This window comes from Orcinus orca, chromosome 5 (genome assembly GCF_937001465.1).
Source record: "Orcinus orca chromosome 5, mOrcOrc1.1, whole genome shotgun sequence".
NCBI classification, from domain to species: domain Eukaryota; kingdom Metazoa; phylum Chordata; class Mammalia; order Artiodactyla; family Delphinidae; genus Orcinus; species Orcinus orca.
This window is the reverse complement of record NC_064563.1, coordinates 89,961,500-89,974,175: the sequence shown is the minus strand read 5'-3', so window position 1 is coordinate 89,974,175 and position 12,676 is coordinate 89,961,500. Positions and strand designations below refer to the sequence as shown.

Below are 12,676 nucleotides of genomic sequence, written 5' to 3'. Positions count from 1 at the left end.
TTTACCTAAGGCACAGTGTAGGTTTTGCAAACCTAATTATTCAGATCCTAATTAAGTCAAAAATTGACTGTTAGTCAAATACTTGTCAGTTAAATGACACAAAGCTATGACAAGCGTTTACTGAACTAAAATGAACTGCTCTACAATGTTGCACTTAAGCAGCTCCTCTGAGTCCAAATGGTACTTTCAGATCTTTCCAGATCTCAGCTGTTCTACTTAAAACAGAACACTGGAGCAGTTGGTTAACCAGTTAAAAGTCTCACATATGAGCACCTAAACTCCCATTAAAGCAAAAATATCATCAATGTCGTCTGTCTCCTTAGTGATTCCTGATGTATTATGTTTATTTATTTGCATCGTTGTCCAAGAATCAGTTTCATTTTCATTGCTTTCTATAAGATTTTCATGAATTTGTTTCTCCTTAGTTTGTATGACAGGACTTGAAACTCTTCTACTCAACACTTGCTTATTGTTAGGGTAGAGATCAGTTGTACAAACTGTAGGGTGTGAGAGTCTCCCTTTAATGATATCGGTAGCACTCTGAGTCCCTTGAGGGGGCTGCTGGGTTTCCTTTAAAAGAGTCGACTGCAACTTTCTCTGTGGTTTCCTTCGTTTCAATGAAAATTTATTCTGTGATCTTCGTCTCAGATGATTCTTCAAAGTTTTGCTACCTGAGCCTTGAAGAAGGCAGTTGCAAATTGAAGTTTTTATGCACTCTAGTTTCTTTGGCAAACTTTAAGACAGAGAGAGGAAAAATTGGAGATTGTTAAGATGCAGAAAAACATTCTCAGAAACTTTTATCTCCCTTTTACCAACTTCCAATTGAAAAATATTTATAAGTCCTATGCCTGTGTACAACTCCAGAATCATAAGGAAAAATAAGGAAATAGGAGCTTCAACCCAAGTCTGTGTTTTCAGAGCACAACTTCCCTCTGATTTAGATTGTGAGCAAATGTGTCCCCATTATGTTTCCAAAGTAAAGTAGCTCCTACAAGTAGCAAGGTAACTGAATGGTGAGATATCTCCATATTTTAGTGCCAGAGCTCTTCCCCGATAATTGCTAATCTGTTCATAATATAATAGGAATGGAACTGGGGAAAAGATGAATCACAAATAAAAAAATTGCTAGGATGCATCAACCCACTTCTGGATTAACAGATTCATATTACAGCAGGAAATGAACAAAGAAAAAGGAATAAAAGTGAAGAGGGAGTTTATGTAAAATGAGAAAACAGGGCTCCTGGCATAGACATAATGACAGCCTTGAGCTACCCTAATTGTGATTCATATATCATCTTCAAATTTGGGAATTTGGAACTCAAATGGCCAGTTATTTTAGGTGTTTTGCTTCTGAATAGGGTACACTGCCACAAGGTACATCGGTACCCTGCTAACTGCCTGTTTGTGATAGACTGCAAAAGATTAGCCTGAGTCTGTATCTCCTACATTACCCTCTTCCTTTTTAAACAAATATAGAACTTTGAGGAAGCCCATTTTAATGTAAAAATTCATGATCTCTGTTTCCAAACCATTTTGTCTTACCATAAGCAGTAATCTTTAATTGAGGAGAGGGTAGGTATACTTCCCAATTGAAATGGAAATAGGAAGAATGAAAACAGAAGGATCAGAGGATCTGCACTGAGTTCTAGATCTCCAGCTCTAATACCCTGAGTAAAATCCTCTATTTCCTCATCTATATAATATGAATAATACTACCTACCTCACAGAGTTATTGTGGACATTAAATAAAATTCAAATGTACTACAAATATATTACTGAAACAGCAAACCAGGGCAGAATAAAAAGACACTATATTTTTGTGGGGTGCAAAATAATGGTCTAATCAAATAACTACTAGTTTCTTACCCTCTGCATTAACTTTTAATTATCATCTCTGCCTCATCTACCTCTGACTTTACATGCAGTCTTGAACAGAACACCTCCATCTTAGGCTGAGTTTCTACTCTAGAATGTAATGTAAAAACCCTTAACTTCCCCAACAGCTTTTAATGAAAACTTGCTATAAAACCATCAATATATATATTTTTTACTAAAATAGGAATAACTTTTCCATAAATTTTTAAAGAAAATTTAACAAATTTTAGACTGTGATTCACCCACGGGAACCATTATAAAGCCCTGAATAGATACAGTAAGTCCCCTACATACAAACGAGTTCCATTCCGAGAGCATGTTCTTAAGTCCAATTTGTTCGTCAGTCCAACAAAGTTAGCCTAGGTACCCAACTAACACAATCGACTATATAGTACTGTATTGTAATAGGTTTAACAAAACTGTACTTTAAGTAGATCTCAATTTTAGACTACTGGACATTAAAAAGGCTAACTTGAATATATATATACTTTTGCCCTAAATGATAATAGAAAAAGTAAAGAAATACAATTTTTGTGATGTACCTACCTATAGCCTTGAGCTTCCACATGTTTAAGCCGGTTGCTTTTAAGAAGTTTATTACCCAGAAAGGTGGTCTGAGCCTTGAGTTTTTTGCTCCTACACCACAGAATTGCCATTTGGATCTCTTCAGAAAGTTGTACGAAAGTGTCAGTTTCTCGGAATCTTTGCACAAGACTTTTTACACAGGGAGTTTCTATTGCTTTCCAAGAAGAACGTTTGGTTGCCTTTAGTTTGGATTGAGAACATTTAAACTCAAAACTGTTCGCCTGAAATATGGAACGATGAGAAAAATATATTGGATTTGTTACTGACTTATATAACAACAGAGAGAAGCTGACTCACAGACTATAAAAATTTGAAAATATGTCTTTTTAAAAGAAGGAAAAAAAGTTTTTTCAGCCCACTATGCTTTCCTTTTTTTTTTTTTTGCCGTGCTGCTCAGCTTGTGGGATCTTAGTTCCCCAACCAGGGACTGAACTCGTGCCCCCTGCAGTGGAAGCGCAGAGTCCTAACCACTGGATGGCCAGGGAATTCCCTTCCTTTTTCTTAAAAATGTTTTTATTCACTGCTCCTAACACAAGATTTTTTCCCCTCTGTGCTACAACAGATCCCATCTATAGCTAAATTCAGCTGTATACAGGTAACAATATAAATATTTGCATACATATCTATTTATTTAACCTATACATACGAATAAAACTCCACATGATTAAGTATTGGTCAAAGCCTATCTAGTGGGAAAAAAATCACTGAAGAGCCCTCTTCCTCTAATACTGGACTACCACAACTTGTTTTTCATTTATTTCTATATCCTGAGTCACCCTCCTCAATGATGGGTCATAAATGTTATTGAAAACATGTGAGAATGGGGATGATTGCTGAATGTATGTTAAAAATGCTTAACTGAGCAACATTTCCAACTCCAATCCAACCATCTTTTGATGTGGCACCGTTGGTCTCTTCAACCTCATCTTTCTACATCAAGTCAAGTTTGAATTTTATCAACTTTTACTGTTTATTGAAATATGCCACCTAGTAGGTCTGCTTCCATCCTCTGCTCAAAACTTACCTTCTTCCAAATTTCTCACTCTCAAGAACATAAAGTAGTAGAAAATATGAAAGCAGAGACCTATCAACACTTTGTGTTGGTGATCCATAAAAGTTTGACCTAAAAGTAAGATAAGCATATTGGTGCTAAATGCTAAAAATATGGTAGTCATTGGTCATGCTGGAAACAGCTCACCTAGGAACAGGTGGACGGACTGCAGAAAGTTTCAAGAGTCACAGAGAGCCGTAGTTATTAAGAGAGAGAGCTGACGAAACTATTTGGAGGACTGGTGTAAAGATAAAGGACAAAGACTATGAAACCAAACTGCCTGCATTCAAATCCCAGTTCTGCCCCATATCTGCTGTGTGGCCTGTGCAAATTTCTTGTCCTTTCTGTGCCTTAATTTTCTCATCTGAAATATGGCAACAGTAATAATAGCACCTACCTCACAGGGCTTTTGCAAGGATTATGAGTTAACACATATAAAGTGTTTTGAACAATGCCTGGCAAAGAGTAAATGCAACGTAAGTGTGATGATGATCATATCTTCCTCTGGAACTTGTGAATCGGACAAAATATAAATGCAAACTGGAATCCTTGTAAGCCTTCAAGAAAGTGCTGACTCGTTAGAAATGATTAAGAATTCTTGAATCGAATGGAAAAAATAACCCAGGAAGGAAACCAGAAGAAAACAGTTTTGAAAAGAGAAAGGGTAAAAGAAGTCAAGAAGTTACTGATGAAAGAGGATGACACTGATGTACTTATCCATGTCAGGTCCAGAACAAACAGAATTTGCAGACACTGGCCAAGGAGAGGAATCAGGTTAAAGCTTGGATGCTGACAGGAAGAAAGAAATAGAAGCCTCATGACAAAGGATGAGGATGACGATAATGACGATGAAAGTCGCTAACAATATCTAACACCAATTAAATGCTTACCACACTTTAGACTCTGTGCTGAACACTTTACATGAACTAAAACTGGCACAACCCTATGAGGTACATACTGTTATTAGAAACAGGTATGGACAGGCCAAGAAACTTACATAAGTCACAGAGTAGTACAAACCAAAGCCAGGACTCAAACCACTTCTGTCTGATTATAAAGCCCATACTCTTAAGCTGCAGTACAATCCACTCCTATGATGGATCCTAGGATCACTTTAAAATTCTAGCAAAACTCTTAGTAAAATGTTTCTGAAGGCACTGTATTAACTGAATTAACTACATGCACTCAAATCCCTTGGGAATGCCTCTATTCATTCAGAAACACACTGAGAACTAAGATGGCACTACTCTTAGAGCTGGGGATAAAAACAGAAGATTCAGTCCCTGCCATTGGTAAGTGGCATCTACTCTACAAATCAGCAGAAATCATAAGCTATATTAAAATAAGCCAGACAAACCTGAATAGCTCTGTGTTTCAGCTGTTTGCAGAAAGCCCTCACGTCAAATTCTGATGACTTTTCTGTGAAGATGGAAAGATCACAGATACAAAAACTTAGGCATACTATTTTCAAATCAACAAACTCTTAAGTGCATGACTATATTTCTTGCCAAATTACTACAAGAGAAACAAAGGGAATTAAGCAAGCAAAGAACTATGAAGCAACAACAGAAACAACTTTATATGCTCAAGCTGAGAAAACACAGGTATTACCATACCTCTCTAAGAATAATCAGAGTTAAAATTAAGAAGAAAGATGCTGAATTTCTTCCTACACAATGCATGACTACATTGTAATTTCAAAAGTTTTTTTGTTTGTTTTTTTTAGAGTATGTGCCATATCAAAGCAAATTACCTTTTAAGATTTTCTTATTCTTTACTGGCTGTCCAAGATCCACATTATTCTGAATATTGATCTTCATTTGTTTAGCTTTTTTGGAAATTCTAAGTAATGTTTCTTCACTGGACCTCTGTGATTGCTCTTTTGTTAAAAATAGTTTATTTAGCAGTTTAGTTACTCCTTTAGCTGCAAAAGCTGTAGGCATTTTTTTCTTAAAGATTTCAAAGTAGGGCTCTCCTAAAAATTCAGCAATATCAGAAGGAAAGGTAAAACCTTTGAAGTAAGGCAATGGTTGAATCCTGGAGACCTCTTGAAGTAATCCAAACAATGGCTCATATAAAGAAACCAGCCTTTTTAAAACATCTTTATAGAGAACCCTAGAGAAAGAAGAAGGATCTCATGAATTAGCTAGTAATTATCATTTGCAGATTACATAATAATAAGAGAGTCAGGGCTTCCCTGGTGGCGCAGTGGTTGAGAGTCCGCCTGCCGATGCAGGGGACATGGGTTCGTGCCCCGGTCCGGGAAGATCCCACATGCTGCGGAGCGGCTGGGCCCGTGAGCCATGGCCGCTGAGCCTGTGCGTCTGGAGCCTATGCTCCGCAACGGGAGAGGCCACAACAGTGAGAGTCCCGCGTACCACAAAAAAAAGTAAAAAAAGTAAAAAAAAAAAAAAATAAGACAGTCAAAGCTGAAAATAATGCCTGTGAATCTGCCACTATAGATTAAAAAAACGCTAAAGCGGACACTTGCAAAGAGCTAGATTAGTCCAGCCTAAACAGAAAAATGCAAGTACAAAATGCTATATAAAACCAAATAAAGTACTACATGGAGAGATATCTCAAAAGATATGCCTCAAAATCTTAAGTGTGGTTTTATCTAGATGATGAGATTTTAGGCAAATTTCAGGTTCTTTGCATTTTTTCTATTTTTAAAAGTTTCTTAAAATAACCTTATTATAATCAGCAAAAATCAAAGCTATTTTCATTATAGGAATAATGAAGGTTTGATATTTTAAAGTAATACAATTAGTAATTCTAACACTGTTAGTACTAAAAACAAGCAGAATAAAAAATAAGATGATTGGAAATAGTACTTGAGATATCCAGGTTAAGATATCAAAGCAAGGTTTAGAGAGAATTTTCTCTCTTTTTTTTGGCTTTCATTCAAATTAGAGCTTATCAAACCAATTGTTTAAAATGGCCCAAAACAGTTCTCCTTATAAATATGGGCAGATTTTGAATCCAATTATCCATCAAATAAGTTTCATAATATATATTGTGAGATGCAAGGAAAGGGCTCTTTGGTTTGCAACTAGTATTATCAGTGTTCTTTACATCAACTAACTATGGCTCAAAAAGCAGTGGTGGTTCAGGTGGAAGAAAGGAATCTAGAAAACATAAGGAAGGTCATTGACATTAAAAGTTAGAAACCTAATGGCAGAAACAAATGATACAGACTGCTCAGGAACACCTTCATTTTAAATGGCCCAGCTGCCGAATGATTAGAGGAAACCTTTTTTTTTTTTAAATTCCAGCTGCTAATCCTAGGAATTCATTTGCTTAGTTGTTTAGTGTTGAGGTGATCTCATGGATTCAGATTCAAAGCCTAATCCTTTGACATAACCGTCAACACTTAGCTTCTCAATCTACCCCAAATAAACTCTGATCAAATGAAGAAACAGAATTCCTGCACCTTCAGCATCCCATGGGAAAGCAAATATGAAAACTACTAATAAGAAACTTAGTCTGAGTTAGAGAAATGAAGGATTTCAAAGGTACATACATACATACCATAACCTGCTCACCAGCCCAACCATCACAAGGTTTAAAATAATGAATTCTTGCAAACCTAGATGTTTCACAGTCAAGCTGGAGAATCAAGTTAAAATTGGAAAACAGAATCAAAGGAATTTAGGTTTCTTTAAGTTACATTTATGAAAAAAACAGACTGGAAGTAGAAAGAATTTTCTTGAAGGAACTAAAACCTTAAAACATGTTCTATTTAAGTCACGGAAGCTTAAAAATAAAGTAATATACACTCTGCTAGAGGAAAAATAAAGTAATACACACTCTGCTAGAGGTCTCATATAAATTTAGTTTCTAAGATTAAGAATTTCTAACAGTCAGTGCCCTTAGGATAATACATACTAGGTAGAGACAGAAGTCTCTGGCAATGGCTATATCAGGCAAATCCCAGGAAAAGGAAGCCAAAGAGCAAAATTTTAAGAATTCCCATAAGTTATAACTCCTACAGACTCCCTAGCTTTCAAATAGAAATACTATTAAATATATCCCAACAATTCCAATTCAGAAGAAGGTACTTTAGTTGATTCAAGGATACAGAAATGTCTTGCAGCAACAGTCCAACAAGCGAAGTAGCAACTTGCAGGCTCCCAAAATCTTCATCAACACCAGTTCCACCACTGGTTGGCTAGGGATGACACATGCTTTGGTATTTACAGGCTGATTTTCACTTGGCAAAAATAGAAAAGTACATTACTTTCATTCTTAAATATAAAGCACTTATATAGCAGTTTTCAAGTGCAGACTTGCTTTAAGCTCCATTTGAGGTAGTTATGTTTAATAATGACTCACTGAAGTTGACTGACACTTATGTTTCAAAATAATCTACCATGACCCAGATTTCAATGTCACATCATTTCCTCCCACTGGCCGAGAGAGGGAGATTACCACAGAATACCAGGGGCCTTTTATTGAAACAAAATTTGTACAGCTAAGGTATAATTGTTTATATTCTAACAATAAGTGAAGCAAGTCTAAAGCGAGATCACAGCAAGACACTGGGTTTCCAGCCCACCAAAAAGCCCATTACAAAGCAACTGGACCACTTACTTAGAAGAAAATGACTCAGAGAGATCTTGAATTGAACCTTCCAAATTCATGTTTTTCAAGCGTTTTAAACATTGTTCAACCTGAAAGGGGAAGAGCAGCTCATGTGTGACACAGACAAAGCCACTGATGTGACCAGGAAAACAAAGAAATACAAAATTTCCAAGTATGGAAATACACTCAATACCAAAGAATGCCTTTTTTTAAGGGTAAAGAAACCCATAGCCCAAAGCAATTGCTTCTGGTTAAAAATTTGAAATTTATCCAGCCAAATAAATTCTTCAAATCAGGTTATGACTAAGAATTTATTGTACTACATGCCAGGATGTGCTTGATGCTATAAAGGGGACCAAGGTAAGTATAAGATTATTCTCAAGATTTTATTTTTTCTGAAGCAACATGATTTCTAAGAGTGAAACTATTAAAACAAGATAGTAAATTATTAAGTACTAAATTTCGACAGTCTGTAAGTGCCACAGACATAAGGGATCAAGTGATAGAGGGATTGGGCATTGTAAACATACAGGACCAGGTGAGCAAAGGCTCAGAGGAGGGAACGAATGTGGTGAGTAGGAGGACTCACGAAGAGTTCAGGCCGTCTGAAATACAAAATATATGAAGATGAAGACCAGAGAGAAGCCTGAGCTAAGGAAAACTGAAGAGGCCAGATCACGGGGGATCTTGTAAGTTAACCTAAGAGGTTTCCTCTTTATTCAGGAGACAGTGGAGAAATATTAAAACTTAAAGCTGTGTTTTAGGATGATTAACCTGGCTTTGGTACACATGAATAGGCCGGAGTGGAGGAAAGACTGGAAGATGAAAGATCAGTCAGAATTGCAAGACAACTAACAATTGACAAGGTCTGAAAAAAGAAATGGCAGCCAGAACTAAAAAGGGACTAGATGCAGAGAAAGTTTTGACTGATCAGTTGGCCGGATAGGAGAGCTACGTAAAAGAAAGAAGCAGAGAAAACAGAACACCAAATTTTTCTGACCGGATAATTATTCGCAACTTGGAAGCCGGGAGGAGAAATACGTATGTTCAATCTGAGATGGTAAGTTTGGTTTTGGCGTTAAAGACTCAGAAGGAGATAAAAGCTGCCCCAGAGAAGAAAACTTAAGAAAGACCATGATCCCAAATTTTCCTTTGATGAAAAAATCTTCATCTTTTTTGCCTTAAGTAATGGGAGTGGAAAACTAACCAGAGAGCATGAATCTGTAAGGTTAGAGACTATGTCTGTCTTTTTCATCCTGTACACCTAGCACGAAGCACAGTGCCTGGCACATAGAAAGTTTCAAAAATACTTGGAGAATTAATAAAATGAATGAATGAATGGACACGTAAGGAACTCAGGTTAGGAGGCTCTACTCTGTGGTGTAGTCCCTGAGCTGGAGGGCCCAATTTTGTCTTAAACTCCAAAAGTTACACAAAACCACTTTACATAACTTGTTATATACTCATTCAATATATTACCAATTAGATTACATACCCCACAATAAACAGACTGCAACTTTGTTCTTTTTATGATTTTGGGATTTTGATTATGGTCAGGAAAATTGTTTCTTAATCCAAAACTCTGTCTTGATCAAAGTACTCAATCTTTAAACTAGGCAGAGGCATGGTACTTTATTATAGATTGCATATAATGAAGAAAATTTTTCATAAAAATTACCTATAATAAGATAAATAAATAAAAAGTAAACATAAAAACAAAAAATTACCTACCTACTAGAAACAAGACTGGGAAAGAATCCAACATAGTTCCTTTTTAAATTGTTTTTTGAAATGCTTTCAGGGGAAGAAAGAAAAAAAAGCCCACATGCAATTGCAAGATGACCTATAAATCACAAGTAAGTTACTGCGATTAAGTTACAAAATATTAAATGGCAGTGTGATCTCCATCTTCATCAACTCAAACATGTTGAGTATTAAACACAGGGCTCCCACCTTACCTGTTTGAGGGCCAAATGGGGCTTGTGGCGGCCCATTCTGTTGTGATTGCTGTAAAGGACTGCACATAATACATCTGTTTCTGCATCTAAGATTTGGCTCTTCAGTGACAATGTAACGAGACAGCATTCTTTAATTACAGCTGCAATGCAAAGGTCTAAAGCAGAGATGTTTCGTAAGACTTAATATGCATTTCTACATTAAGTATATTCTATAAAAAATACACTGAAAGAAGCATATTTCCTTATGTTTTAAAGAAATCAAGAACAAATTAACAATCAGCCTCACCTGTAAGAACATAATTAATTTTTCCAAGTATGTGAGAAGTGACATAGGAAGGAAGTGATCGTACAGTGACAGATGATATCAAGTCCAGGAAATCATTAAGAGAACATGTGTTAAAGTAGAATGTACATCTTTACACCACATTTTATCATGATCTTAATAATCTTTCATACGAATACTCTGCAGTCATTTGGTGTACACTTAACACTTCGAGTACCTTAAAGGTGGGACGTGTTGTATACTTCTCTACCACTTTAAGAATATATTCAGAAGAGAAATCACTATAACAGCTGGAAATTATATTACATAATGAATGTCTGACTGAACACGGGGTGCTTATTTAGTAAGACAAGGTAACAGCCTCCTAGTCTGAAAAAGCTGTGAACAGAAGATGGGAGTAAATGTGTTCTCTATGGCTCTAAGGGTAGCAGTAGCATCTAAGTGGCAGTAACGCAAAGGAAGACTTACACACTATACACTATACGAACTATTTGAGGCCAGAATGGGCTGCCTTTGGGGTGGGGGGAGACTTGGTGAATTTCCACGCCTAACAGAATCCTGTTAAAGAATCTTTGAATAGAGGAAGGGGTAAGATTAATCTGTAAACTGAGCAGGATGGATGGATGGGGAGGGGGATGTGATGATTAGATAAGTTACAAGTATTTAATAATAACAGCTGTCATTTGAGTGTTTATTTACTGTATCAGGCATTGTTCCAAATGCTTTACCTATAATGTTAATTCTTTCATCAGAACAGCTCTATGAGGCAAGTACTATTTTTATCCCCACTTGAAAATGCGCTTAAGCCCAGAAAGGTTAAATAATGACATTTCCCACTCCTCACCCCAGCTCCAGCAGAGAGAAGAGCCAGGATTCAAACCCAGGCAATTTGGCTCCTGAGCCCAGCGTGTACTGCCCTACTGCCTAATACCGGCAATGCCACCATACCTTGATAGAACATTTTAGACCACGCTCTCCTAAATGACATCATTAGATCCTCCCAACAACCCGGTGATAGGGAAAACTAACCCCATTTTACAGATAAGAAACGAGGGATCCAGAAAGATTGCGGTTTAACTGCAGAGTGCTTGAGTGACGACCCGCAGCCTCTCAGAGGCAGAGGTCGAGAAAGACTGAGGGGGAACCACAGCACTTGGTGGCCTGAGTGAACGCAGGGTCCCCAAGCAGCAATTTTTCCTGACGCTAGCTGCGTCCGCCCTCTTTCCCCATTTCGGTGCGGGGCTGGATCTTGGGCCTTCGGCGCCCCAGCCAGGCCCTGCGGTAGACTCGGTGGGTCCAGCGAGGAACGGCGATGCCTGCAAAATTCCTCAGCAAGCTCTAGGACCCCGGCCTCTATCGGTCGCGGCCCTGCGCAGCGTCCCGCTGGTTCCGGAAGTCCCGCCCCCACCCCGCGCACGTGCGCCTGCCTGACGCCTCCTCCGGAAAAGCCTGTACCCCTCGCCGGGCGCCTCACTCACCCAGCGCCGCGCCGGGGTCCTGTACGATCACTGTGCTGCGGCTCCCCGCCTTAGGGAGCCTCACGCGGTTCCATGGCTGCGGGCCCGGCAGCAGCGCAGCCATCTTGGGAGGCAGGAGAGGGACTGGGAAAGGTGGACCTGGGCGAGACCCAGTGGAGCGACCGAAGGAGGGGCGATGAGCCGACGTCAGGGGAAGGTAGAGGGCAAGGGGTGGGGCGGGGGCGGGGGCGGGGCCCGGAAGGGGAAAGGGGCGGGTCCTTCACGAAATAGTGGACCAAGTACGGTGAACCTGAAGAACCCAGAGAGTCATCCAGCCCCTGGTCACTAATACCTGGCCGCGTATCAGAATTACTTGGGAGAATTTGGGGGAACCGCATCCCTGTACTACTCAATCAGAATCTCGGAATGGGGCGAGGAATCCGCCTTGTGCTTATGCTTCCCCACGGAAGCACAACCAGTTTCGGTACTACTTCAAGGTATTTTACAGATGTGGAAAGTGAGGTCCGCAGTTGAGTTGGTGCATACGCCCCCATCTCCACCTCAACCATTAGCGGAAAAGGAAGAAATGAAATAAAGAGGCTTATGCAAAGTGTGCATTTGTAACGCAGAAGTAATTTAAGTTAGTCAAGGAAGGCTCTACCTGGAGCAGCAGCAAAACCACGATCATAGAAACTTGGAGGCCGTCTGACTCTCCATCAACCCCATCTTCTGTCAGTGTCCAAAACAAGACGATATACCAAGCTTTCCTGATCCTCACCTCATTTATATCTTTCTAATAGTTCATTTATCTTCAGCTACCCTGATACCAGCTTACTTAAGGCCCCCCGCGAATGTATTAGAGAGGCAGTTAGTGGGTTTTGAA

At 38.7% G+C, this 12,676-nt stretch overlaps 2 protein-coding genes across 8 annotated transcripts in view; one reads left to right on the top strand and one right to left on the bottom strand.

Moving 5' to 3' along the window:
• Nucleotides 1-11,944, bottom strand: part of NEPRO (nucleolus and neural progenitor protein) — a 42,073-nt gene extending 30,129 nt beyond the window's left edge. Inside the window, exons 1-9 of one of the 4 annotated variants that reach the window (XM_004272054.4) lie at nucleotides 11,815-11,944; nucleotides 10,054-10,208; nucleotides 8,105-8,184; nucleotides 7,593-7,724; nucleotides 7,043-7,120; nucleotides 5,265-5,626; nucleotides 4,869-4,930; nucleotides 2,422-2,681; nucleotides 106-733 (exon numbers count right to left, since the gene is read on the bottom strand). In XM_004272054.4, the coding sequence (XP_004272102.1) occupies nucleotides 274-733; nucleotides 2,422-2,681; nucleotides 4,869-4,930; nucleotides 5,265-5,626; nucleotides 7,043-7,120; nucleotides 7,593-7,724; nucleotides 8,105-8,184; nucleotides 10,054-10,208; nucleotides 11,815-11,917 (1,692 nt within the window). In that variant the 5' untranslated portion in view covers nucleotides 11,918-11,944 and the 3' untranslated portion in view covers nucleotides 106-273. The other 3 variants (XM_033432159.2, XM_033432160.2, XM_033432161.2) reach the window with 3 other exon arrangements.
• The window catches only part of BOC (BOC cell adhesion associated, oncogene regulated), a 263,978-nt gene continuing 263,172 nt past the window's right edge, over nucleotides 11,871-12,676 (top strand). For all 4 annotated transcript variants that reach the window (XR_007477587.1, XM_049710306.1, XM_049710305.1 and 1 more), the window contains exon 1: nucleotides 11,871-12,010. The gene's annotated coding sequence lies outside the window, so the exon portion shown is untranslated. The remainder of the gene's footprint in view (nucleotides 12,011-12,676) is intronic.